Source organism: Euprymna scolopes, chromosome 21 (genome assembly GCF_053919585.1).
Source record: "Euprymna scolopes isolate OS-2025 chromosome 21, ASM5391958v1, whole genome shotgun sequence".
Taxonomy (NCBI): Eukaryota; Metazoa; Mollusca; class Cephalopoda; order Sepiida; family Sepiolidae; genus Euprymna; species Euprymna scolopes.
Genome location: NC_136502.1, coordinates 13,408,385 through 13,433,384, shown reverse-complemented (window position 1 = coordinate 13,433,384; position 25,000 = coordinate 13,408,385). Strand labels below are relative to the sequence as shown.

Here is a 25,000-nt window from a genome sequence, read left to right as displayed (position 1 = left end):
TGAAGTTAAAGCCAATTGGACATATAAAGTACCTTCAATAATTTTCCAGATATTTTTATATAGGCATTTAAAATTTTCGTAGATTTTTGAAAATTTAGTATGTTATTGGTATATATATTATTAGATGACTGAAAATTTTTTATGATTTAACATTCAGATGAACAGCTACAGCAGGAATTAGAATACACCCTACTAATGTCTGAATGCCACAGCTGGTGAATTTCAAAAATGAAATCTGGATGTGAGGACACTTTAGAAGAACGATATGCAATAAAATTCTGTTTTAAACTTGGAAAAATTTCACAGAAACGTATGGAATGATTCAGACTGCTTTTAAACCAGCTTGCATTAATCAGGCATCAGTTTTTTGAGTGGCATAAGAGATTCAAGAACGGCAGGGAGTCCGTGTGTTATGATGAGAGGTGTGGGAGGAGTAAGGAAGTCAGAAAACCAGAGTTGATTGGCCAAATAAAGAATTTCATAGATTAAGACCGTCGTGTGTTTATAGAGACAATGCGTGTACAGTTTGATGTCAGTGTGGGAACTGTATACACAATTGTTCATGAGGAACTGAAGATGCAAAAGATTTGGGCGAAGTTTGTCTTAAGAGTACTCCATCTTTATCACAGACTATTTGACCAAGATGGGCATCAAGACAGTTCCTCAGCCTCCCTATAGTCCAAACCTTGCTCCCTGTGACTTTTGGTTATTCCGTAAGGAAACGTTAGAGGCTGTTGTTATGAGACAACTAAGGAGATGAAAGAGCTGAAATAGTACAAGTGCATTACAGCCAGAGGAGATTACTTTGAAGGGGACTACAGTTTCATGCATGTACTTTCAATAAAAGTGCCCTTACGAAATAAATTCAGAAACTTATTGAAGTTGGCATGTATATCATGCCAGCTTTAGAAGCTGTCGAACATGTTAATTATGAGGCTCTTTCTAATCACGTGACTTCCAGGCTTTAGGAAGATGTAAAAGGACTGAAAGGATAACAGACTAAAGCAATTACAAATCTCATTAACCCTTATCCTCGAGTAGCTTTTGGCCTAATTGAGTGATGATCTGTTAGTGTAGAGAAGAGTTTATTTCCTAGAACTGTCCTTCTGTGAAATGCAATACCGCTTATCTGCTTCTTGGCTGACTATTACATGGTCTTCTTCAAGTCTAATGTGAATAAATTCCTATTGAGTCGTAAATCTAGGCTTACCCAAGTTCCACCATAACTGATCTTGCTGTCTCACCATCTACCTTACACCTAACACTTAACCCTTATCCTGGAGTGGTTTCTGAACCTTGATAAGTGATGACCGGCAAATGAAAAAAAAAGACTTGAACACAACATGTTGAGCCATCAATCTAACTGATATCAACAAATCAAGTTAAATATAAAAACATATTAATCAATTATCAATTAATTAATAATTAATTAATTAATTAATAATTAATTAAGTATTAATTAATTATCAATTAATAATTAATCAATTAATAATTAATTAATTATTAATTAGTTAATTATCAATTAATAATTAACTAATAATTAATTAATACTTATTTATGTCTATCTCCATCTTTATTTAGATTCTAGATGGGCAGAACTGATAAAAATTAATTTAAGAGAAAGAAGGATAAATAAATACTTGGCCAGAGATCAGTTAATTTAAGAGAAAGAAGGATAAATAAATACTTGGCCAGAGATCAGAGATCATGTCAAATGGCCGTTAAACCAATGATGATGATGATGATGATGATGATGATGATTGTGATGATTGTGATGATGTTGATGATGGTGGTGGTGGTGGTGGTGGTGGTGGTGGTGGTGGTGGTGGTGGTGGTGGTGGTGATGATGATGAGGATGATGGAGGAGGAGGAGGAGAAGAATAATGAGTGCATACAATTCCACAGTTCATTATCACTCATCTAATGGCAAAACATCCTCCCATTGAATACATTTTTTCGCTGTGGTAAATTGCAACGCGTCATTATCTTCTGCAGAAATGGCTAGAATTCATTGTGGCATCAGCTTTCTGTCCATTTTCAAATTTTTCGATTATCTCCGATTTCTGATGGAGCGATGACACATTCGCTTTTTCTCTTTCCTTAAGCAGCAACATCTTCAGGACAAACCATTAATATCATGGCATTAAGAATACGTTTTAGAAGAAGAAAAATTCAAATTATTATTTCATAACAGGTTTATGCAATACTTGACTCAAATTTCCGCACCCCCCCCTCCATAAAAAAAAAATTAAGCAAATACGATTTGGTTTGATTCTATGGTTTTACAGCCTATCAACCCATTTCGGATTATTTAATACCGAATCCAGTCATTTTGGTGAAAGTGTTTTATTCTTTCTTTATATCTTGAAATATTTATTCATGGTGTTTGGTTTTAGAGAAAAATTGTTGTTTTTGTCTTTGGCTTTGTAGAACATGGCTGAGTTTTGCAAAGGGAAAGACAAAAACCCCGATAGCATCAATGTCTGGTGTACTTTAGGCCAGGAAGCCAGTATCATCAGATAGCCTGATCTAATAGTATCAGTTAAACAAATATATAAAATTCTGGATATTTTCTTTTCCGTTAATTGTTTTTCGTAATTATCAGGTGAAATGTATTACAAAACGTATTAATAAATAATAAATATTAAAAATTATTTTTTTTTTAAATATGCTACACCTAAAAAAAAAACTATCATTTTACTTTGACCATTAAAATGAAGTTGTAAGCTATTTTATTTGAGAAGCCTTTCCAAATAACCTCATGAGTTGAGGATTAGGAAAATGCTTTAGACACAATTTCTTATGGAAATCGCTCCAGACAAGGCATGAGGCCACTTGATGTAATGAGATTAACAAAAAAACAAAAAACAAAAACAAAACACACTATCTCGAGATCAAAAACTAGCGAATGATAAATGTGAAATGGATATATTTCAACCCAAAAAGCAACAATTCTTTCCCCTTTGTCAGAAACATCGTTCATTAAATAAGATGACTAAACTAAATAAGGGAAGGAAAAGTTACTGAACTGCCAAAAATACAACGAAGGATCACTTTCTAGTTTCCATAAATTTTGAGGATAATGTGTGTGTAAAATTTTATAATTCACAATTCATACTCTAAATCGTATAACAGTATAATGCAGGAATTGAAAACTTGACAAAGAAGGTGGGCTCCCTTTACCGTGCTAGAAAATTACTCACAACAGAGAATATTCTATATCTTTACAAAATCGCAATTCGCCCATGCATGAAGTATTGTTGCCACATCTGGGCTGGTGCACCAACCACCAAACTCTCACTCTTAAACAGGGTCCAAAAAAGAGTCTCAAATCTAATAGGTTGCACATTGTCAGTCAAGTTCCAATCTCTGTCCCATCACCACAGTGTTGAATCCCTGTGCCTGTTTTACAAGTACTTTAATGGAATTTGCTCTGATAAACTCAAAAGCACTTGTGCTACCACGACGTACATACTCCAGACTGAACCGACAAGCAGCAAAATCTCACGCCTTCCTTGTTAAGGTCCCTAGATGCCAGAAGGCCTTATACTCTAATAGTTTATTCCCTCGTACTGCTAGACTTTGGAATTATCTCCTTGTTTCTTGCTTCCCTGACTGTACTAACAAGCAGAAGTTTACATGTGAGGTGAACAGATATCTCGCTGCTCAACTCCCTACATTTCTCTGCTAGACATTTTTTTATACTCATGTTCACCCCATATTGCCACTTGGACGTAAGGGGCTACTATTTTGGACCATGCCTAGGAAAGATTAACAAGATGTTGGTTTACATTACATTTAAACCTCTGCATATCGGTACAGCGAGGGAAACGGTTAGCAGGAATGGAATAATCCCAAATAGTAATTCCTTACGTCCCAACTGGCAATATGCCTTGTTTAGGTTTGTAGTCACAGATAGTCATTCCTTCCAAATGAGATTTTGAGTTATTTGGCTTCATCGAAGCTGGCCTACAGGTAAATCCAGCAGTGCATATATGTATATGTTGTTTTTTTTATATTTCGTTAAAATATGGGATTGTTAATTAACAAACGAAATGCCTAAAAGAGGCTAAAATCAATAAATTGTGCTGTTCAATCGTTCATATCCTGTGTACTCACCTCTTCACAGATGTGTACTCAGAGGTTAGCAGTGACATCTGCTGGTGAAGATCGGAAACATAGCACAATTACCGTCCCTGAAACCCACAGTGAAAAGTCCGCTTCATCGTCCCCTATCACTGACAGTGGATACGAACGGAGTGAGGGAAACCCAGAAGGTAGGTTTTCCCCTTCAAACAAAAATGGGATTTTTTTTTTCTTAGCTTTAAAGGGATTTTTTCTTTTAGTTTTAATATGCCATTTTTTTTTCTCTTGAATTTTGAATCATAATACAAATCACATAAAAAAAAAAAAAAAGATGGTGGATCAAAAGAAAATGGACAAACATTTGGGGATCAACAAAAATTTATTACGAAATTTCTTTCTTTTTTTTTCTTTCTCTCAAATAAGAAGAATTCAAAACGATTATAACATTCTTAGAAGTGATTTTAGATTAAAGAAAATTATTTTCGAGATTGCATTTTTTTTAAAGTATTTCGCCGATGTTTATGCTAATCCGTCCATTGTATAGTTTTCTTCACACATACCAGTCATAGCTTAATGAAACACGAAATGATGGATTAAATAAAAATTTTGGTTCGGAATTCTGTAAAAATTCTTTAATTTACCAAAAAAATTCCTCAGTTCGGTAAATATAAACATTTATTTATATGAATAAGGGTTTATATAAATAAATAGTAATAATTTGTTTATATGAATAAACTTTAATATTTATAATAATAATGTTAACGTTCATTTATAAAAATAAATGTAAATATTCATTTAAATAAAGAACTGTAAATATTTATTTAAATAAATGAATGTAAATATTTATTTAAATAAATGAATGTAAATATTTATTTAAATAAATAAATGAAAATATTTATTTAAATAAATAAATGTAAATATTTATTTAAATAAATGAATGTAAATATTTATTTAAATAAATGTAAATATTTATTTAAATAAATAAATGTAAATATTTATTTAAATAAATGAATGTAAATATTTATTTATGTAAATACACGTAAATATTATCATATAAATAAATATTAACGTTTATTTGTATAAGTAAATATTAATATTTATTAATATAAATAAATATTAATATTTTAATATTTATTAATATAAATAAATATTAATATTTATTTCTATGAATAAATATCAATAGTTATTTATATAAATTAACGGTAATATTTATTTCTATAAATAAATATTGATATTTATAGAAATAAATAAATATTAATATTTATTTGCATAAATAAATATCAATGTTTATATAAATACATACGAATGTTTAATAATATGAATGCAAAATATTTTGTTTTAATGTTTTTAAGAAACTTATGAATGAAATGTTCATTACTTCAAATTTTGATTTCAAATGGTCAACTTTATGAAGCTATCGCCAATTACCAAAGGCAGCTTGTGTACACACACACACACAAACACACACACACATATATATATATGGCATAATCACATTGACACTGGTTCTCTCCAGATCACCGAAGTTAAGCAACTCTGAGCCTGGCTAGTACTAAATAGGTGATCATTTGGGAATTTTAGGCACCGTATGTGTTTTTCACGTATCATGGCATGTTTCCAGTTGTCCTGAATCTCCACTTGCCACTGGTATTTAACAAGGCCTACTCAGGACGTGGGAGGTTGGAGATTGCGCAACTTGTGGAGGAAGCTACCATATATATATATATATATATATATATATATATATATATATATATATATATATATATATATATATATGGTAGTTTCCTTCAGCCTTGATGTAAGTCTTTGATTTTCAACAAAATTTTGTACTATATATATATATATATATATATATATATATATATATATATATATATATATATATATATATATATACATGTATATAAAGTTAGAAACAAAACTGTGGAAGTTTGTATTTTTGGATCAAATACTTTCAAGGACCCCAGAAAATAAGCAAATTAAAGGAAACAAATTCGGTTCTACACCAGTTGAATTTCGACACACGGTGCATCTGCAAACAAACAGATAATAAAACCAAGTTGTTCGTTTTTTTTGTTTTTTTTTGTAGCAGTTTCGATTTTTAAGATAGGTAAGATGCATTTTTCTGGGGTCCTTGAAACTTAATTTATACGTTTGAAAAAAAAAAGTGAGCAAAGCTTAATCAAAAATCCTGTCATTTTTCTACAGTTTTATTTGTTTGTGGATAGGATACGCTGGACATAAGAAGCTGGACATTTTATACTATGGTGTATCAATCGTGACCTATCCTTTCCCCTCAGTATTCCCTGATCCAGTGCCATGTAGCTGTCATGTTATCGCCGGTCTCATTCTGCACCTTGGAGAGCATAACAATGGAATGGAGGAATCGAGACTTCCATTATGACAACAATCGATTGGACGGTGCTGTGGCATGCGAGAACTTGGAGACTTTGATGGTGGATGAGTCGAGTGTCGGAGGGGAGAGGAGGTAGGCGTTGTAAGATAATCGGTAATATTAAACATTGGAAGGCAGAGAAAAAAAAGCGAACGAGCACACGAATAACGTTGGCAAAACCAGAATGATTCCCCAATTGTCGTTTGACTTTGTATTTCTTTTCTTTCTCATTTGTTAGCTTGACATGAAAAATATGAAACACTTTTAAAAGATAGGTTAGCTTCTACGTGAAGCTAGGAAGCAAGAAAAGTTGTGTGAATGTGTGCGTGTGCGTGTGTATGTGTATGTGAATATGTGTGAGTGTGCGTATTAGTGTGTGCGTGTGTGTGAGTGTGTGTGTGTGAATGTGTGATTGTGAGTGTGTGTGTGAATTTGTGTGTGAATATGTGTGAGTGTGTGTGTGTGAATGTGTATTAGTGTGAGTGTGTGTGTCAATGTGTATTAGTGTGAGTGTGTGTGTGTGAGTGTCTATATGTGTGTATGTGTGAGTGTCTATATGTGTGAATGTGTCTGTGAATATCTGTAAGTGTGTATGTGTGTGTGTGAGAGAGAGAGAGAACGTGAGGGAGAGAGGGACAAGGAGAGAGATCGTGAGAGAATTACCAAGAGAGAGAGAGAGAGAGAGGAGGGGAGAGAAAAGTAGTATATTACGGAGAGAACGTGAAAACATTCAATAGATAGCAAGACCAATGACGAAAGAAAAAGAAAACAAAAAACGATAAAAATGAAAGACGAGTAACAAGAAAGTGGGGGACGAGGAGCAAAGTGTAGTATCAGTTCTGATACTACAATTCATCGTTACTGTCGTCAGTCGGTGAAAGAGAAATCGTCATAGATTGTGGCAATATTTATTTTTGCTCCAATCCGGAGTGTCCCTTTATGGGGAATTGGATATTGCCCACATTAAAAATCAACGTTGTGATTAACTCTGCTTTCGTTGGGAAGCGAGTAAATACGAGCAAGGACGTGAGACAGAGAAAATGCAAGAGAAAGAGAGAGAACGCGAAGGAATAATACAAAGGAAAATGGATAGAGATAACGAAAAGGTTTTAGGGAGGACAAGAGGGATGCAAAGTGGAAAAAGACAAGATGGGGAGGCTCCGTGTTTTGACAAACTTCTGGGTTTGACCTTTACTTCTGATCTGAAATGGAACATGTACATCAAGTCTGTTACCCATGTCGCTAGGAAAATGGTGGGATCCTTCTACCGCTCCAGAAAGATATCTCACTACTGATGCAATATCTATATAAAAGCCAAGTATGTCCAAGGATGGAGTACTGCTGCCACATTTGGGCTGAAGCTGCTAAAAGCAGCCTATCCTGCCTTGACAGAGTACAAAATAGACTTCGTGGCTTAGTGGGGATGAACTTTTCTCTTCCCTGCAACCTCCCTCCCACAGATGAGACGTTGTGAGCCTGTCTTTATTTTATCGTTATTTCCATGGCAAGTGCTTGTCCGAGCTCTCTGGTCCCCCCTCGCCAATCTTTCACGATAAACACCCGTCTAACTGAAACCACTGTCAGTAATTTTCTCCACTCTTTATCTGTGCTTAAATCAAAACGTAGATTCCATGAACAAAGCTTCTTTCTTAGAAGTGCACGCCTGTGGAACTCTATTCCGTTTGCCTGTTTCCCACCTGACTGCAACTTGGATGTCTTCAAGTCCAAGATAAACAAATTCCTGATGAACCGCCCCCTTAAGTAAGACACTTTATCAAATCTCCAATACTAACGATTGCTACGATACTACCCCATTGATTACTGTACACGCAATAACACTTATCCCCAAGTGGCTTCCGAGCCTTGATAAGTGGTGACCTCCATGTAAAAAAAAAAAAAAAAAATAGAAGACAATAGCTGAGTAACGAGAGAGAGAGAGAGAGAGAGAGAGAGAGAGAGAGAGAGAGAGAGAGTTTGGTTGTTTTACAGCATATCAACCCTTTTGGGGTTATTTAATGCCAAATCCATTTATTTTATAATTATTTTGAAAATAGTATTCATGTTGCATCCAATTATTTTGTAGAAGGTTTTTATTCTTCAAGCATTAATTTGTAGTGTTTGGTTTGGTTGTTTTATAGTGGATTTTATCGTTTTTGTTCTCTGCCTTGCGGGACATGAATGAGTTTTGCAATGGGAGAGGGAAAAAGGTTACAGTATTAATGTTTGATTTAAATTAGGAAACCAGTCAGAAAGTGGGGGAGATAGAAAGAGAAAGGGAGAAAAGGGGGAAAAGATGTCTTGGGTTTTGGTTTTGCAAAAGAAATTATAACAAAAAGCTTCAATGTTAGATGCATTTCGTCTCAGGAAGCCAATATCTTCAGACAACCTGATCTGGTAGCACAAGGAGAGAGAGAGAGAGAGAGAGAGAGAGAGAGATTGAACGAGAAAGTTGCAAATAAAGAAGAGTTAAAGGTTAAAGATAGGCAGAGAGAAACACAACGAAAGAGAAATTCGATTTGGTTGTCTGTTTTTACTGCATTTAATGTTAAAACACAATACAAATCCCATCTTGTTTATTTCAAACTGTATTCATGCTAAAACTATGTAGCTATTGAAACGAATTTGGTAAAAAATATAATAGTAGCAATTTTACCCATAGCTGGCGAGAGATATTCGTAGCCTTTGCTATGATATTGCGTAAATTTATATTAATAATATTTTTGCCGCTTCCGATACAATTATCGATTCCGTACTAAATTCCCGATTCTGATACAATTACTGATTCCGATACCGATTCTTTATAAATATCTAAATATTTTACTATGTATAAACTATAGTATAGGACAAAATAATGTCCCGATTACTGTAAGAAACATCTTAAATGTGCATATATTTTCTCAAACGTAAAAACACATTTGTGAAGGGGTGGTCTAGAGATTTTAGTTTTACTGGAAGTTTAAATCAATAAAAATTTATTATTTTTCAAGCAGTGGAAGATGTTTTATAAAAACAAAATCAAATAAAATAGTTAATTAAAGGAATCGGTTTTGGCATCGGAAAATAGGCTCAAATTTTCCCAATTCCGAAAAAATTTTTTCGATTCCCGATTCCAATTCTGATTAATCGTCCCAACACTAGTTTGAATGCACATGTGCATACAAACCCCCCACCCCCAGCTGAAAAGAAAAAAATGAAAGGAAGACCTTCAGTAAAAGTGTAAAAGTAATGTTGCTGCTGCTGCTGCTGCTGATGATGATGATGATGATGATGATGATGATGATGATGACTATATCATAGTTATTTCCAATTTACATGTAAACCAAAACAAAGTGCGTTCAATAAGTTTCCAGACTTTTTTTCGTATGGGCATTTTTATTGATAGTACGCACATGAAACTGTAATCCCCTTCAAAGTAATCTCCTCTGGCTGCAATGCACTTGTTGTACTGTTCAAACAAATTCTGGAAGGCCCCATAGAAGTCCTCTTGTGTAAGCGTATCAATGACCCTCATCACAGCCTCTTTCATTTCCTCGATTGTCTCATAACGACAGCCTCCAAGGTTTACTTTGATCTTAGGGAATAACCAAAAGTCACAGGGAGCAAGGTCTGGACAATAGGGAGGATGAGGAACTGTCTTGATGCCATTTTAGTCAAATAGTTTGTGACAAGGATGAAGTTGTGGACTGATGCATTCATGCAAATCTTCATCTTCAGTTCTTCGCAAATAACTGTGTATACAGTTCCCACACTGACATCAAATTCTTCACTTATTGTCTCTATAGACACACAACGGTCCTTATTCATGAAATTCTTTATTTGGCCAATCAACTCTGGTGTTCTGATTTCGTTACTCCTCTCACACCTCTTTTATCCCTCACGGACTCCTTGCCTTCCTTTAATCTTTTATGCCATTCAAAAACATGCTTGATTCATGGAAGATGGTCCAAAAGCAGTATGAAGTATTCCATACATTTCTGTAGCATTTTTCCCCAAATTTAAAATAGAATTTTATTGCATATCGTTCTTCTAAAGTGTCCTTATGTCCAGAGTGCATTTTTAAAATTCATCAGCTGTGACAATCAGGCTTTAGTAGGGTGTATTCCAATTCCTGTTGGAGTTGTTCATTTGAATGTGAAATCATAAAAATTGTTCAATGATCTCAGATAGAAATAACATTTTACCGAATTTTGAAAGATTCTGCGACAATTTGAAATGCCTCTACAAAAAAGTCTGGAAGCTTATTGAAGGCACCTCGTATGTGTGGAGCCATTCTCTCAAATGATCAAAATATATACTTTACCTATTTATTCCTAATCCTCTCATAATATTGCTAATCACCCACTTGACAATCTCGTTAACCTTTATCCTCGAATGGTCTTTGGCCTAAGTAAATCGTAACTTAAAAAAACCCTCCTGCAATGATGTTACAGTGTAAGTAAATAGATTTCACTGGATTTGAACTCAGTTTATTTGATTCCATAGATAATCTACACGGATATTTTATCTTTCGTATGCATACGCAAACACACATACACATACACACATACACATACACACATACACATACACACATACACCACCACCAGCACCAGCACCCGGAAAGAAAAAGAAAGAAAAAAAGAGAGAAAGGGACATTTTCAGCAAAATTCCTGCTGCTGTTGATCTTATCAAAGAGATTGCAATCTGTCACCCATGCCAAATCCCTTGAATGTGGATGTCAAACCAAAGTAAAGAAATCGAAAAAGTGAGATGAAATTTCAAGTGAAAAAAAAAAAAAAGGGCAACACATTTTTCAATTCTTTTGAAAATTCTTCAGTTCTTTTCATCAATGAGATTTGGTCGCTGTCCAAAGGTTTCATCGCGAAGCCATGGCTTCATTAAAATAATATCTTCTTGTAAATATCTCATTTTGTTTTTCTTTTAATCTCAATTCTATAATTCATTGCAAATGTCTATGGTCTTGCTCATGACATGAAAACAGATTTTAAGGTATCTATCTATCTATCTATCTATCTATCTATCTATCTATCTACCAGATTCTGTAGTTTATATAATAATAATTTCTCCGCTTTCTTTCTTTTCTTATCTCTCTATCTCACACACACACACACACACATATAAATATAATTATATATTTATATATATTAATATCATACTGTGTCATTTGGGAATACCAGGCGCTGTATGTGGGAGGACGTCGACAAGAACTGAAAAAACTTAACGTCATCATCTCCACTGACAGAAATATACAAACAACTGGAGACTGCTTGTGAATTTCATATTCACATGAAACTTCTTCCTTTGGAAGAAGTCGATTGAACCCGTCTAGGCTGAATGCTGCTTCAGATCAAACACACACACACACACACACACACACACACACACACACATAGGCTAATCATTTACTTGGTATTTATTTGCTTCCCCACTGAGCAAATTAGGCACAAGGCCGTTTTTTAATGTGGAGAGAGAGAGAGAGGGAGGGGGGAGGGAAAAGGGGACCAGCTCCTGATGGGTGGGAAATGGGAGCTGGATAGTGACAATTGGTATAAAGGGTTGCCCCTACATTGACCAAGGTCTGGTATGTGGGGTTACCCCCACATATGGTCTTTGCTTGCAGTATCTGTCATAACAGATACTACACTTTGATCTTGTCGCCCGGGCCGCGAAGGGCCGGGAACCGCTCATTCTCGGTTTGTATATACCAATCGTAACGGGTTAAAAAAATTTTTCTCATAAATGAAGTACTTTATAATGAAACAGATATTTTTCATATAAATTTTGTAAATCCAGAAAAATGATAAAGCTCAATGAATGATTTTTTATTGGGTTCCAGACAATAATCTTCATAACTGAAAAGGAACGGGAGTGTGTCGGTTACATGAACCATGTAAGTTGTCCAAAAATATTTTTATAAGATTTTCAAACATCTGAAGAGTACATGACTAAATATGCAGCAATAACATAATTTTGCAGATTTGTTAGTTGCAATAAGAACCAATATTGTAATGGATATCTTTTGAAAAGTAATAAATAACCAGCTGAGAAAACTTGATATTTGGAACTTGGAGAATTATTATATTACACCCAGTATATATATATATATATATATATATATATATATATATATATATATATATATATATATATATATATATACTGGGTGTAGTATAATAATTTATTTATAAGTTATAATATATATATATATACACACACACACACACACACACACACACACACACACACACACACACATATATATATATATATATATATATATATATATATATATTTATATTTATTTACTAGCAGTTCAGCCCCGCTTTGCTTGGGCCCTATGTACTGTTCATAATTTTATGTGCATATGTATATATAAATTAAAAAGTTTGATTTATATGTAGGTAACCTACATCTAAAATTTCAAATGTTTAGACCCAAAATTGGCGGAGGAATTTAGTAAAGTTTGCAAAGGACAACTCTTTCAACTTCGTTCAAAATCTAATTAAAAAGTTTGCTGCATGTCCGAATAACCTTTATATATGTAATATATATATATATATATATATATATATATATATATATATATATATATATATATATATATATAAATATCTATATATATAACTACTTCATTTACTCACATAAAATTATTATACGAAAGTATAAATTTATGTGTAAACTTTAAGTATTTATTTCAAAAGTGCTCAATTCGTAGGTAAAGCTAGTTAGTAAGTTATAAAATATATATGGCGATTAAGCTACACTGCATAGACCTGAAGAGTCCTAGAGTGGATGAAACGCAGAATATTCAGTGTAGCTTAATCGTCATATATATTTTATAACTTACTAATATATATATATATATATATATATATATATATATATATATATATATATATATATATATATATATATATTCTTAAGACTTCTATGCAATCATACTTCTAAAAAGTTCAAAGATTACTTTATAAAATTGCAAATAACTTGCATTACTTAAGTTACAATAACATTCTTTGAAACTTAAAATTATTTTAATTGAAACAATGAAATTAGAAAAGTACAAAAAAGCAAACAAATTATTGACTGGTAGAATTCTGAAAAATATGGGGATTTAAAAAAAAGTGATACCCGGTCTTTTGTAGAATATGACTAATAATATCTAGAAGAATTATAAAATGTTTTAAAATAATAATGATGAGACGATTTCAAGCATTTTCTGATTCTGATCCAATTATCGATTCTGATCTCAATTACTGATCTCGAAACAATTACCGATTCCAATTATTTTAAATTTCTTAATATATACTTGTTTTATTTGATGGGAGGGGGAGTTACCCTCCAAAAACAATAAAAATGTACAAATAATTTCCTACGTGTAAAAATACACTTTTTACAAAAAAATCAATCATTGGAAAATAAAGGAATTTAGGAACCAAACAAATTGGATATATTTAAAAAAAAATTTTTTTCTTTTTTTAAATGGCTTAGGGTTCCACGTAGAAACTTCTCATAACTCTGTTCTTAAATAAGGATACGAAAATTAGGCGATACATTAATATTTAAATGGGGTTTTCCATAACCACAACCAAGGTAAATGTTTCTCGCATTCTTTTCCTGTTAGGGACCCCCTCCTTTTATTCTTTCTATTCAAAAAATGCTACATTGCCAAAAGTGTGTTTATTCATAAAGTCTGAAGAAATGCTGGTTTTTGAAAATTTTCAAACGATATAATGCTTGAAATTGTCGAACTGGTCATTGAAACAATTGTAACATAAAATTAAATACACTTTTTGTTGCCATCAACACCTTGTCTTGAATTTGCACACACAGTATATATATATATATATATATATATATATATATATATATATATATGATTTTGCACACACAGTATATATGTATATATATATATATATATATATATATATATATATATATATATATGTATATATATATATAGATGTATATATATATAGATTTATGTATATACATCTCTATATATATGGAGAGAGAGGTTTGTATATATATGTATATATATATATATAGATGTATGTATATATATGTATATATATATATAGATGTATGTATATATATGTATATATATAGATGTATGTATATATATGTATATATAGATGTATGTATATATATGTATATGTATATAGATGTATGTATATATATGTATATATATATAGATGTATGTATATATATGTATATATATGTATATATATAGATGTATGTATATATATGTATATATATAGATGTATGTATATATATGCATATATATAGATGTATGTATATATATGTATATATATAGATGTATGAATATATATGTATATATATAGATGTATGTATATATATCTATATATATAGATGTATGTATATATATGTATATATATATAGATGTATGTATATATATGTATATATATATAGATGTATGTATATATATGTATATATATATAGATGTATGTATATATATGTATATATATATATAGATGTATGTATATATATGTATATATATATAGATGTATGCATATATATGTATATATATATAGATGTATGTATATATATGTATATATATAGATGTATGTATATATATGTATATATATAGATGTATGTATATATATGTATATATATAGATGTATGTATATATATGTATATATATAGATGTATGTATATATATGTATATATAGATGTATGTATATATATGTATATATATATGTAGATGTATGTATATATATATATGTATATATATAGATGTATGTATATATATGTATATATATATATGTATGTATGTATATACATATGTATATATATAGATATATGTATATATATGTATATATATAGATGTATATATATATGTATATATATAGATGTATGTATATATATGTATATATAGATGTATGTATATATATATACATATGTATATATATAGATGTATGTATATATATGTATATATATAGATGTATGTATATATATGTATATATATAGATATATGTATATATATGTATATATATAGATATATGTATATATATATATATAGATGTATGTATATACATGCATATATATATGTATATATGTATATATATATATATGTAGATATGTATATATATATGTATATATATATATATATATATATATATATATATATATATATATATATATATATATATATGTTTCGACAAGCTTAGTTCTGGTGAACTCAGAGGAAGATTATTAAATTTGAACATTAATAAGTAGAGGTGTGCTCAGAGTAGACTTTGATGGTATGGTCACGTTGAAAGAACTAATGAGAGTTATTGAGTAAGTAGAACAGTTGAGGTAGAGGAAGTAAAAGCAAACCATAGCCGTGATAAGAATAGACAGAGAAAGAGAGAGGAAGAGAGAGAAAGAGGGAGAGAAACATAGATAGAGAAAGAGGGGGGTATTCTTGTGAAGTCAATTATCTTTTAAGGCATCCCATTCATTCCAGCATGTAAAACAAACGTCAAACAGAATATGATAATGATGAGGATGCTGAGGAAGAGGAATTAAAAGGAGAAGTTCAAAAGGACAGACAGACAAACAGACTGAATGAGTTTGATGAATCCTTAGCAGATGTTCTTGGCCTATGGACCAAGATCAAAGTGTAGAATCTGTTCTTCAGATGCTGCACTTCAATTTCTTTTTCCCTCTCAGTGGAGGAGCATTACCTCACAATTGTGACAATTTTTTTTTTGTTCCTTTTCTGCACATTAAAAAACGACCCTGGTGTCTAATTCTGTCTCGTGGGAAGGCATTGCAAATATGATCCTTGTAGAATGACCTTGTGCCTGGCATTATTACTGTGTACTTCAACTAGTATCTTTTTCTGCCATTGCTCATGATGGAAAATGACTATGACAGTGACTGACATTGATTACAAAATTGCAGTGATTGTTGTCTCCGTTGAAAGACACGTGTGCGTCAAGATTATTTGTACGTTGTTAATCGACTTGAGCAAAGGATACTGTGCAGAATTGGACCATCATTGTGTTTGACCATTTCAATGTTGGCCGTCGAAAAGTGATGGACTGAAGTGGTCAGTGTTGATTTGTAATTTGCATAACATGGAAGGCTTCTTGCTGATAATGTAGCCTGGCTTCAACTTGGAATATATATCTCTTTCCTGTTCCTTTCTCGCTCTCTCTTTCACTATATATATAGTGAAAATGTGTGTGTGTGTGTGTGTGTGTGCGTACATTTCCCTGCCAAATAACTCTGTCAATTTTCGATCTAGAGACTTGATATAAGGAGTACTGAGATTTTGGAAAATCTTTTTAATCGGTTTTCGGCCAAAAATTTGTCTGTCAAGGGTCAAAGTTCAACGATTAGAGCTTTGAGAATTCTACCAAACAATGCAATTGGCAATCCCCTCTGATCCAATTGGGCGAAATAAAAACAGAGGGCATTATTTTTTACTTTTGGAATGCCCTTCATATATGTATATAAAATAAAAATTACAATTAAATTTACCAAAATGATCCAAGATGGTAAAATTAAAGTATATTATAAATATTACAGAATTAATATTTATAAAGTAATCTCAACCAGATGTAAAAGCTCGATAAAACTAAAAAGGAGATAGAGCTTATAATAGGAGCAAACAGTTAATAAAACATGTTAAAAAACACTTTGAAATGAGTTAAAAACATATTTAATCTGAAAAGGAAACACTAGATAAGTGGATAGTCCTTAATCCGCGGAGTTTTGAAAAAATACTTTTCTTCTCATCAGAGGGTAGGAATTAGCAAAATGCGGGATCGGATTTTGCATGCAAAAGTATTTGATGAAACAACGATTAAGTCAAAGCTCTTACTTGGATATATATACATATATATATATATATATATATATATATATATATATATATATATATATATACAAGGGGCGTACAATAAGTAATTCCCCTGACCCACTTCCCATAGCAGTAGAGCAACGAAACTTGTCACAGTTATTAGTCTTTCTCTACATAGGAAGCACCCAGAGTTATGCATTTCTACCATCGTTTGATGCAGCTCTAGAGACCGTTTTTGTAGAACACCCCAGGTTGTCCTCCAACCACGACGTGACTTTAGAAATCAAGGCTGCATCATCTGAGAAACGGTTTTCTTTCAAAAACAACTTCATGGCTGGGAAGAGGTGAAAGTCAGAAGGTGCAAAGCCAGGAGAGTAGGAAGGGTGGGGTTGGATTTCATAACCACATGCCCGTGCTTCTGATCTGGCGACATGCGAGTTGTGGACCGGAGCATTGTCCTGTAGGACGAGAATACTTTGCTGATCTTGCCCTGCCTCCTGATTTTGATAGCTTCCTTTAATTTCCTCAAAAGTGAAGCATAATAGGCTCCTGTAATTGTGGTACCCTCTGTCAGGAAATCTGTCATAACTACTCCGTCCTGGTCCCAGAAGACTGTGAGCATGACCTTGCCAGCGGAAGGCTGCACCTTTGCCTTCTTTGGAGGTGGTGAGTCCAAGTGCTTCCACTGCATTGACTGGGCTTTGGTCTCTGGATCATAGTGATGGACCCAGGTTTCATACTATGTAATCAGTCTTTTGAAAAACTTTGACTCATCTTCTTGGCACATCTCCAAATTCATCCTCATGCACGCAACGCTTTCTCGCTTCTGGAATGGTGTGAACAACCTGGAATCCATCTGCCAGACACCTCATGCATATGGTCATGAATGATAGTTTCTACAGACCCTGTACTAATCTTGACATCTTGGGCTATTTGGTGAATAGTAATGCGCCGATCTTCCAAAATGGCTGCCTCAACTTGACGAACAGATGCTTCATCAATGGCAGAAGGGGGGCGACCAGGTCAGGAAGCTGTTTCATCAGACTTCCGGCTATGTTTGAATTCACGATGCCAGCGTTTTACAAGGTCATATGATGGGGCATTATCACCATAAGTTTCTTTCATTTCATCAAAAGTCTCCTGTGGTGTGCGTCCTTTCAAATACAAAAACCAGATCATTGCTCGACATTCAACAGGCTCTATTTCATACCTAACTCAGTTTAAACACCTGTAAAACAGAAACCACAATTAGTTCAGAGTTGTAATTTGCCACATAACCCGTAGAGATATAAATCATTGCACATGCAAAATTTCAGCTAGATCAGACAACTGGAAGTTGATCAGGGGCATTACTTATTGCACACCCATCGTGTACATATATATATGTATATGAAAATTTGGAATTAAATTCGGTAAATTTAAAAATTTATGACAAATTTATTATTCAATAACAAATTTAAAGTTTTTTCATAATCAAGTGATTTTCAACAGATAGCTCATCTTATCATAAGAAATATTTTTAGCAAAACAAAGTTTATAATAGTAATACATTTTGCAATTTAGCGCATACATTGAAAAACTAAACAGCTTGGTTAAAAGCCTTAAAAACTTTAATTAGATATAATATATATATATATATATATATATATATATATATATATATATATATATATATATACTAGCAGTTCAGCCAGGCTTTGCTTGGGCCCTATATACTCTTCATAACTTTATGTGCATATGTATATATATATTAAAAAAGTTTGATTTATATCTAGGTAACCTACATCTAAAATTTCAAATGTTTAGACCCAAAATTGGCGGAGGAATTTAGTAGAGTCTGCAAAGGACAACTCTTTCAACTTTGACCTCTTAGCAGTCAAATTTTCGCCCAAAATCTAATTAAAAAGTTTGCTGCATGTCTGAATAAACTTTACGTAAAATTTCAAATGTTTAGGTAAAATCTTTTTTAACTTTGAGTCATTGGCAGTCAAATTTTCGGCCAAAAACCGATTAAAATCTTGCCCTATGTCTGAATACACTTTATGTAAATTTCAAACGTTTAGACCAAAAATTAGCTGAGTAATTTGGTAGAGACTGGAGAGGTCAAATCTTCTTAAACTTTAACCCCAATTTTGGCCCGTTAATATTTATTATTTTGGGCTTAAAACTAAATTAAAACGTTTGATCCATGTCCAAGTAATGTATATCTAAAATTTCAAATGTTTCGACGCAAAATTGGCGAAGGAGTTTGGTAAAGTTTTCAAAGGTCAAATCGTTGAACTTTGACCTCTTGACAGCCAAATTTCTGACCGAAAACTGATTAAAAAGATTTTCCCAAATCTCAATATTCCTTATGTTAAATCTCGAGTCTGTAGATTGAAAATTGACAGAGGAGTTTGGTAGAGAAGTGTACACACACAGACAGACTATTTTACTTATATATATATATATATATATATATATATATATATATATATATATATATATATATGTATATATATATATATATATATATATATATAATATAACTGAACATTTTGCTAACCGCATTTCATTTCCTCTGATGATATGACCCTCTATTGAAAATCCATGGATTAAGGAAATCAACATAACCCCTTCTATATATTCCTTTTGTCAAACAATAAATTCTTAATTCGAATATATGTGTTTATATGTTTTTTTTTTTCAGAATTTAAATACAACCACTAAACTTATATATTGCTCTATGCTTAAATATTGAGCTTCTCTTTTTTGGCTAGGATCGCCCTGAAAGTATTACTTCAAGTAATATCTATCAGGATCTTTCATCTGATTTCTAATTAGTGTCTTATATCGAATATGTATGTATATATATATATATATATATATATATATATATATATATATATATATATATATAATAAAAATTATTACTCATATATATATATATATATAATAAAAATTATTACTCATATATATATATATATATATATATATATATATATTAAAAAGTGTGAATATGTATGGTAATGCATTTCTATTTAATAGGCTTCCTTAACTGCCATAGAGAAAATTTGGTAGAGACCGCAGACGTCAAATGTTTTTAAAAACTTTGACCCTAATTTTAACCCTTAACATTTATTGCTTTGGGTTCAAATTAAATTAAAATGTTTGACTCATGTTCAAGTAACCTGCATCTAAAATTTCAAATGTTTAGACCCAAAATTGGAGGAGGAATTTGGTAGAGTCTGCAAAGATCAACTCTGTAACCTTTGACTTCTTGGCGGCCAAATTTTCGCCCAAAAACTGATTAAAAAGCTTGCTGCATGTCTGAATACACTTTATTTAAAATTTTAAATGTTTAGATAAAAAATTGGCTTTATAGTTTGCTAGAGACTGCAAAGGTAAAATCTTTTGAACTTTGACCCCTTGGTAGCCAAATTTTCAGCAAAAGCACGAATAAAAAGCTTGCCCTATGTCTTAATACACTTTATGTAAAATTTCAAATGTTTAGACAAAAAATTGACTGAGTAATTTGGTAGAGACCACAAGGGTCAATTTTTAAAAAATTTTTGCCCCCAATTATGACCCCTTAACAACTATTGTTTTGGTCTCAAATCAAATTATAAAGTTAGATCCATGTCCAAGAAACCTATATCTAAAATTTCAAATGTTTATACCCAAAATTGGCGGAGGGGTTCTCAAAGGTCAAATCGTTGAACTTTGATCCTATAACAACCAAATTTCTGGCCGAAAACGAATTAGAAAGATTTTTCCATATCTCAATATCCCTTATGCCAAATCTCAAGACTGTAGACCGAAAATTGGCTGGGTTATTTGGAAGGGAAATGTTCACAGACAGACAGACAGACAGACAGACACATACACACGCATACATTTTCACTTTTATATATATATATATATATATATATATATATATATATAGATAGATAGATAGATAGATAGATAGATAGATAGATAGATCAATTCACTATTAATCTCAAACCCAAAATTATTTCCTATTAATTTACTATTGTTCTCAAATCCAAACTTATTTACTAATAATTCACTATTAATCTCAAACCCAAAATTATTTGCTATTAATTTATTATTACTCCCAATACCAATCTTGTTTACTACTTGCTTTCCTGCTCGGCTTTGCTCGAGCCCGTTATATTGTTCATAATTTGCCCCATGTGTGAATACACTTTTATGTAAAATTTCAAATGTTTAGACCCAATTTTGTCTGAGTAATTTTGTAGAGATAGCACAGGTTAATTTTTTTAAATTTACACCCCAATTTTGACTCCTTAAAATTTATTGTTTTGGTTTCAAATCCAAATAAAATGTTTGAGCTATGCCCAAGTTACCTACATTTAAAATGTCAAGTTTCTAGACCCAAAATTGGCGGAGGAGTTTGGTAGAATCGGCAAATAACAACTCTGTAAGCTTTGACCTTTTAGCAGCTAAATTTTCGCCCCAAAACTGATTAAAAAGCTTGCCGCATGTCTGAATACCCTTTATGTTAACTTTCAAATGTTTAGACCGAAAATTGGGTGCGTAATTTGGTAGAGGCTGCAGAGGTCAATTTTTTTTAAAACTTTGACTCTAATTATGACCCCTTCGCATTTATTGTTTGGGGCTAAAATCAAATGTTGAAGTTAGATCCATGTCCAAGTAATCTATATCTAAAATTTCTAAGTGTTTAGACCCAAAATTGGCGGAGGAGTTTGGTAGAATTTTCAAAAATCAAATCGTTGAACTTTGACCCTGAACAGCCAAATTTCTGGCCGAAAACGGATATAAAAGATTTTCCCAAATCTCAATACCTCGTATGTCAAATCTTGAGTCTGTAGACCGAAAATTGACAAAGTTATTAGGTAGGGAACTGTACACAGACAGACAGACAGACATATCACTTATATATATATATATATATATATATATATATATATATATATATATATATATATATATATATATATATATATATATATATATATATCCAGCCAGCCAGCCAGCGCGGTCGTAGCCGAGATAGTGTCGTGTGTAAGTCAAATCTTGTCGGTAGCTGAATACTTTCTGCTTCGCCAGGGCTGTCAAGGGTACTTTTTATCGTGACGCCATCACTAGATGGGGTGCCTACCACAGCTTAAGAGAGTCGCATCTACCCTCGAGAGAAGGATAGACTGCACCAGTTTCTCAACCTGGTATTTTTACCTCGTGGTACATACAGCGCCTCGCTATTTGAAAATGATCGCCCATCTGATACTGTTGGTTAACTGGTGTGTCAACGTGATTGTGCCGTATAATCAATCCACTGTACATAATATACTTTGAAAAATCATGGGTTATGCAGAAAAAACAAAACAAAAACAATTTGGTTGATGACAATATCCTTTATGATGCCATAAAAGATCCGCCCAGGGCCTTTTGCTTTAGTGGAGGACTTTATTTGTTTGTGACATTCAGTGTGCACAAAAAACAAAAAAACAAAACAAAACAAGGTTCACAGAGTTTTTAGTAGTATACAAAAAACCCAAAACAACTATACTATCTATAAGTTCTGTGATGATCATTTTGGTTTTTGGTGGTAAAAAACGTATGTTGATTATGAGCTAGTTTTTATTTATTTTCAAATTAAACATAAAAAAATATTAAGTGAACGACTATGTAATAGAAAGATTCAAAGTATCAGTTAAGATCCCATTATTTAAAGCAATTACAATTGAATATTTAAGTTAACATTGAACTTTACATATATGTAGGTGAAATACACTTGTATTTATACCAGAAGTTTATTTTCTATGCGTTCAGTATTAATGCATAATGAGATGAAATTAACTTTAAACTATATTATATGTAAGATATATGTATATATAATCTTAGTACACATGATCATGCAAACCATATCCATGTTAGAATATTTCTCTCTCTTGCTTTCTCACCCTCTCTCACTCTCTACGTATCTTTTTTATCCCCCAGACTCTCTATTCTCTCCTTTTCACTGTCTCTTTTTTATTCATGTATCCGTCTCTTTCTCCCTCCCTCTCTCTGTCTGTCTGTCTGTCTGTCTGTCTGTCTGTCTGTCTCTCTCTCTCTCTCTCTCTCTCTCTCAACCATTTCTATTTTCACGTGGACAATACTTAAAATTCTCGTTTCTCATCTCCTCATCTTCACACACACTCTCTCTCTCTCTCTCTCTCTCTTTCTCTCTCTTTCTCTCTTTCTCTCTCTCTCGCTCCCCCTCTCTCTCTCCCTCTCTCTCTCTCTCTCTCTCTCTCTCTCACTCTTACTCTCTATTCCTTCTCGGTATCTTTCCATCGTCATTATTTTCCTTTCTAAGCCCCACTTCACTCCCTAGTCCCCCTCTCACCTTCTTTTTACTATTCCCTTTCTTTTATCGCTCTCTTTTTCTCTTCCCCTCTCTTTGCATCTATCATTCTGTTTTACTCTCTACTACTTGCCCCCCCCCTTGATGCATTCATCATTTTAGATGTGCACATTTTAAGTTAAATAAAACAAACCAACTCCAACTCCATAACTTCTCAAGTCCCTAAAGAAGGAAAACGGAAAGATTCGATCAGCAGATACACTTTTTACGATAATAGAAATAGAAATGGCGACAAGGCTGCTCCATTTGGTTTGAATGTTATGATATTTGCTGGTTTTGCCCTCTTCAGATATTTTACGCAGCTGCCTTAAGCAACGCATATGGAATTATACTTTTCATAAAATTATATAGCCGCATTAATATAGTTACAAAAAACAAACAAACAAACAAACAAATATATATATATATTATATATATTATATATATTATATATATATATAATATATATATATATATATATATATATATATATATATATATATATATATATCAACATGGAAATTATTTACCATCTGACGTTTTGAATAATACCTACAGTTCCTTCATTTCTCCATTCTAAGCACTCGTCTTTTCACCTAAAGATCCTAGAAATTATTTACCTTAAGCTTTTGAGACCTTCTCTTTGTAAACAAAGAAAACCTTTTAGAACTTAATGTGGTTTCTATTTGATTATTTCCCCAATTTTTCCTCTCGCCATATTTTCCATATTTTATATTTTTCAGATTTCATATTCTTTTCAATCTTAGTGCCTAACATCTATTTAGCTCTGTTGAACGAGGTTCGAAACCAGTTAACTAACCCTGTCATACTTTTTATTTTTTAATTTCATTACGCTAAAAAAATAAATTTAGTCTTTATATATGACTAGCGAGGGATACCCAGCATTGCCCGGGTGTTTTTCAGTGTGTGTTGGAGGTGTTAATGAAAACCTAAGAATAAATGAAGTATAAAAAAAAACCCAGAAAAATGAACGTTAAAAAAACCTGCTTAGCGGGGCGGAGGGGGGTACCCGGCGTTGCCCGAGTGTTTGGAGGGGGTGGGGGTGTTAATGAAAACCTAAGAATAAGTGACGTAAAAAAAGAAAACAGAAAGGTGGGGGTACCCGGGGGGGTAATCAAAACATCGAAAAAAAAAAAACTAACGTAAGGCAAACGAACGATGTTAAGTGTAAAAATCGAAAAAACAAAAAAAGAAAACAGAAAAACGAATGTTAAAATAAAAAAATCACGTTTAAAATGGGTTAAATAAGTCTGTTTCGATATTAAAATTTAAAAAATCGGTGGGTACCCGTGTGTTTTTGGGTGTGTGTGGTCGATCGGGGGTGTTAATG

The 25,000-nt window shown here is 32.3% G+C and overlaps 1 protein-coding gene across 2 annotated transcripts in view; it reads left to right on the top strand.

Moving 5' to 3' along the window:
* Positions 1-25,000, top strand: part of LOC145242001 (protocadherin beta-15-like) — a 263,875-nt gene that overhangs the window by 232,861 nt on the left and 6,014 nt on the right. Inside the window, exon 3 of one of the 2 annotated variants that reach the window (XM_080104888.1) lies at positions 4,130-4,277. The exons of the other annotated variant lie outside the window; for it this stretch is intronic. Coding sequence (XP_079961014.1) covers positions 4,130-4,277 — 148 coding nt within the window. The remainder of the gene's footprint in view (positions 1-4,129; positions 4,278-25,000) is intronic. 2 annotated transcript variants of the gene reach the window in all.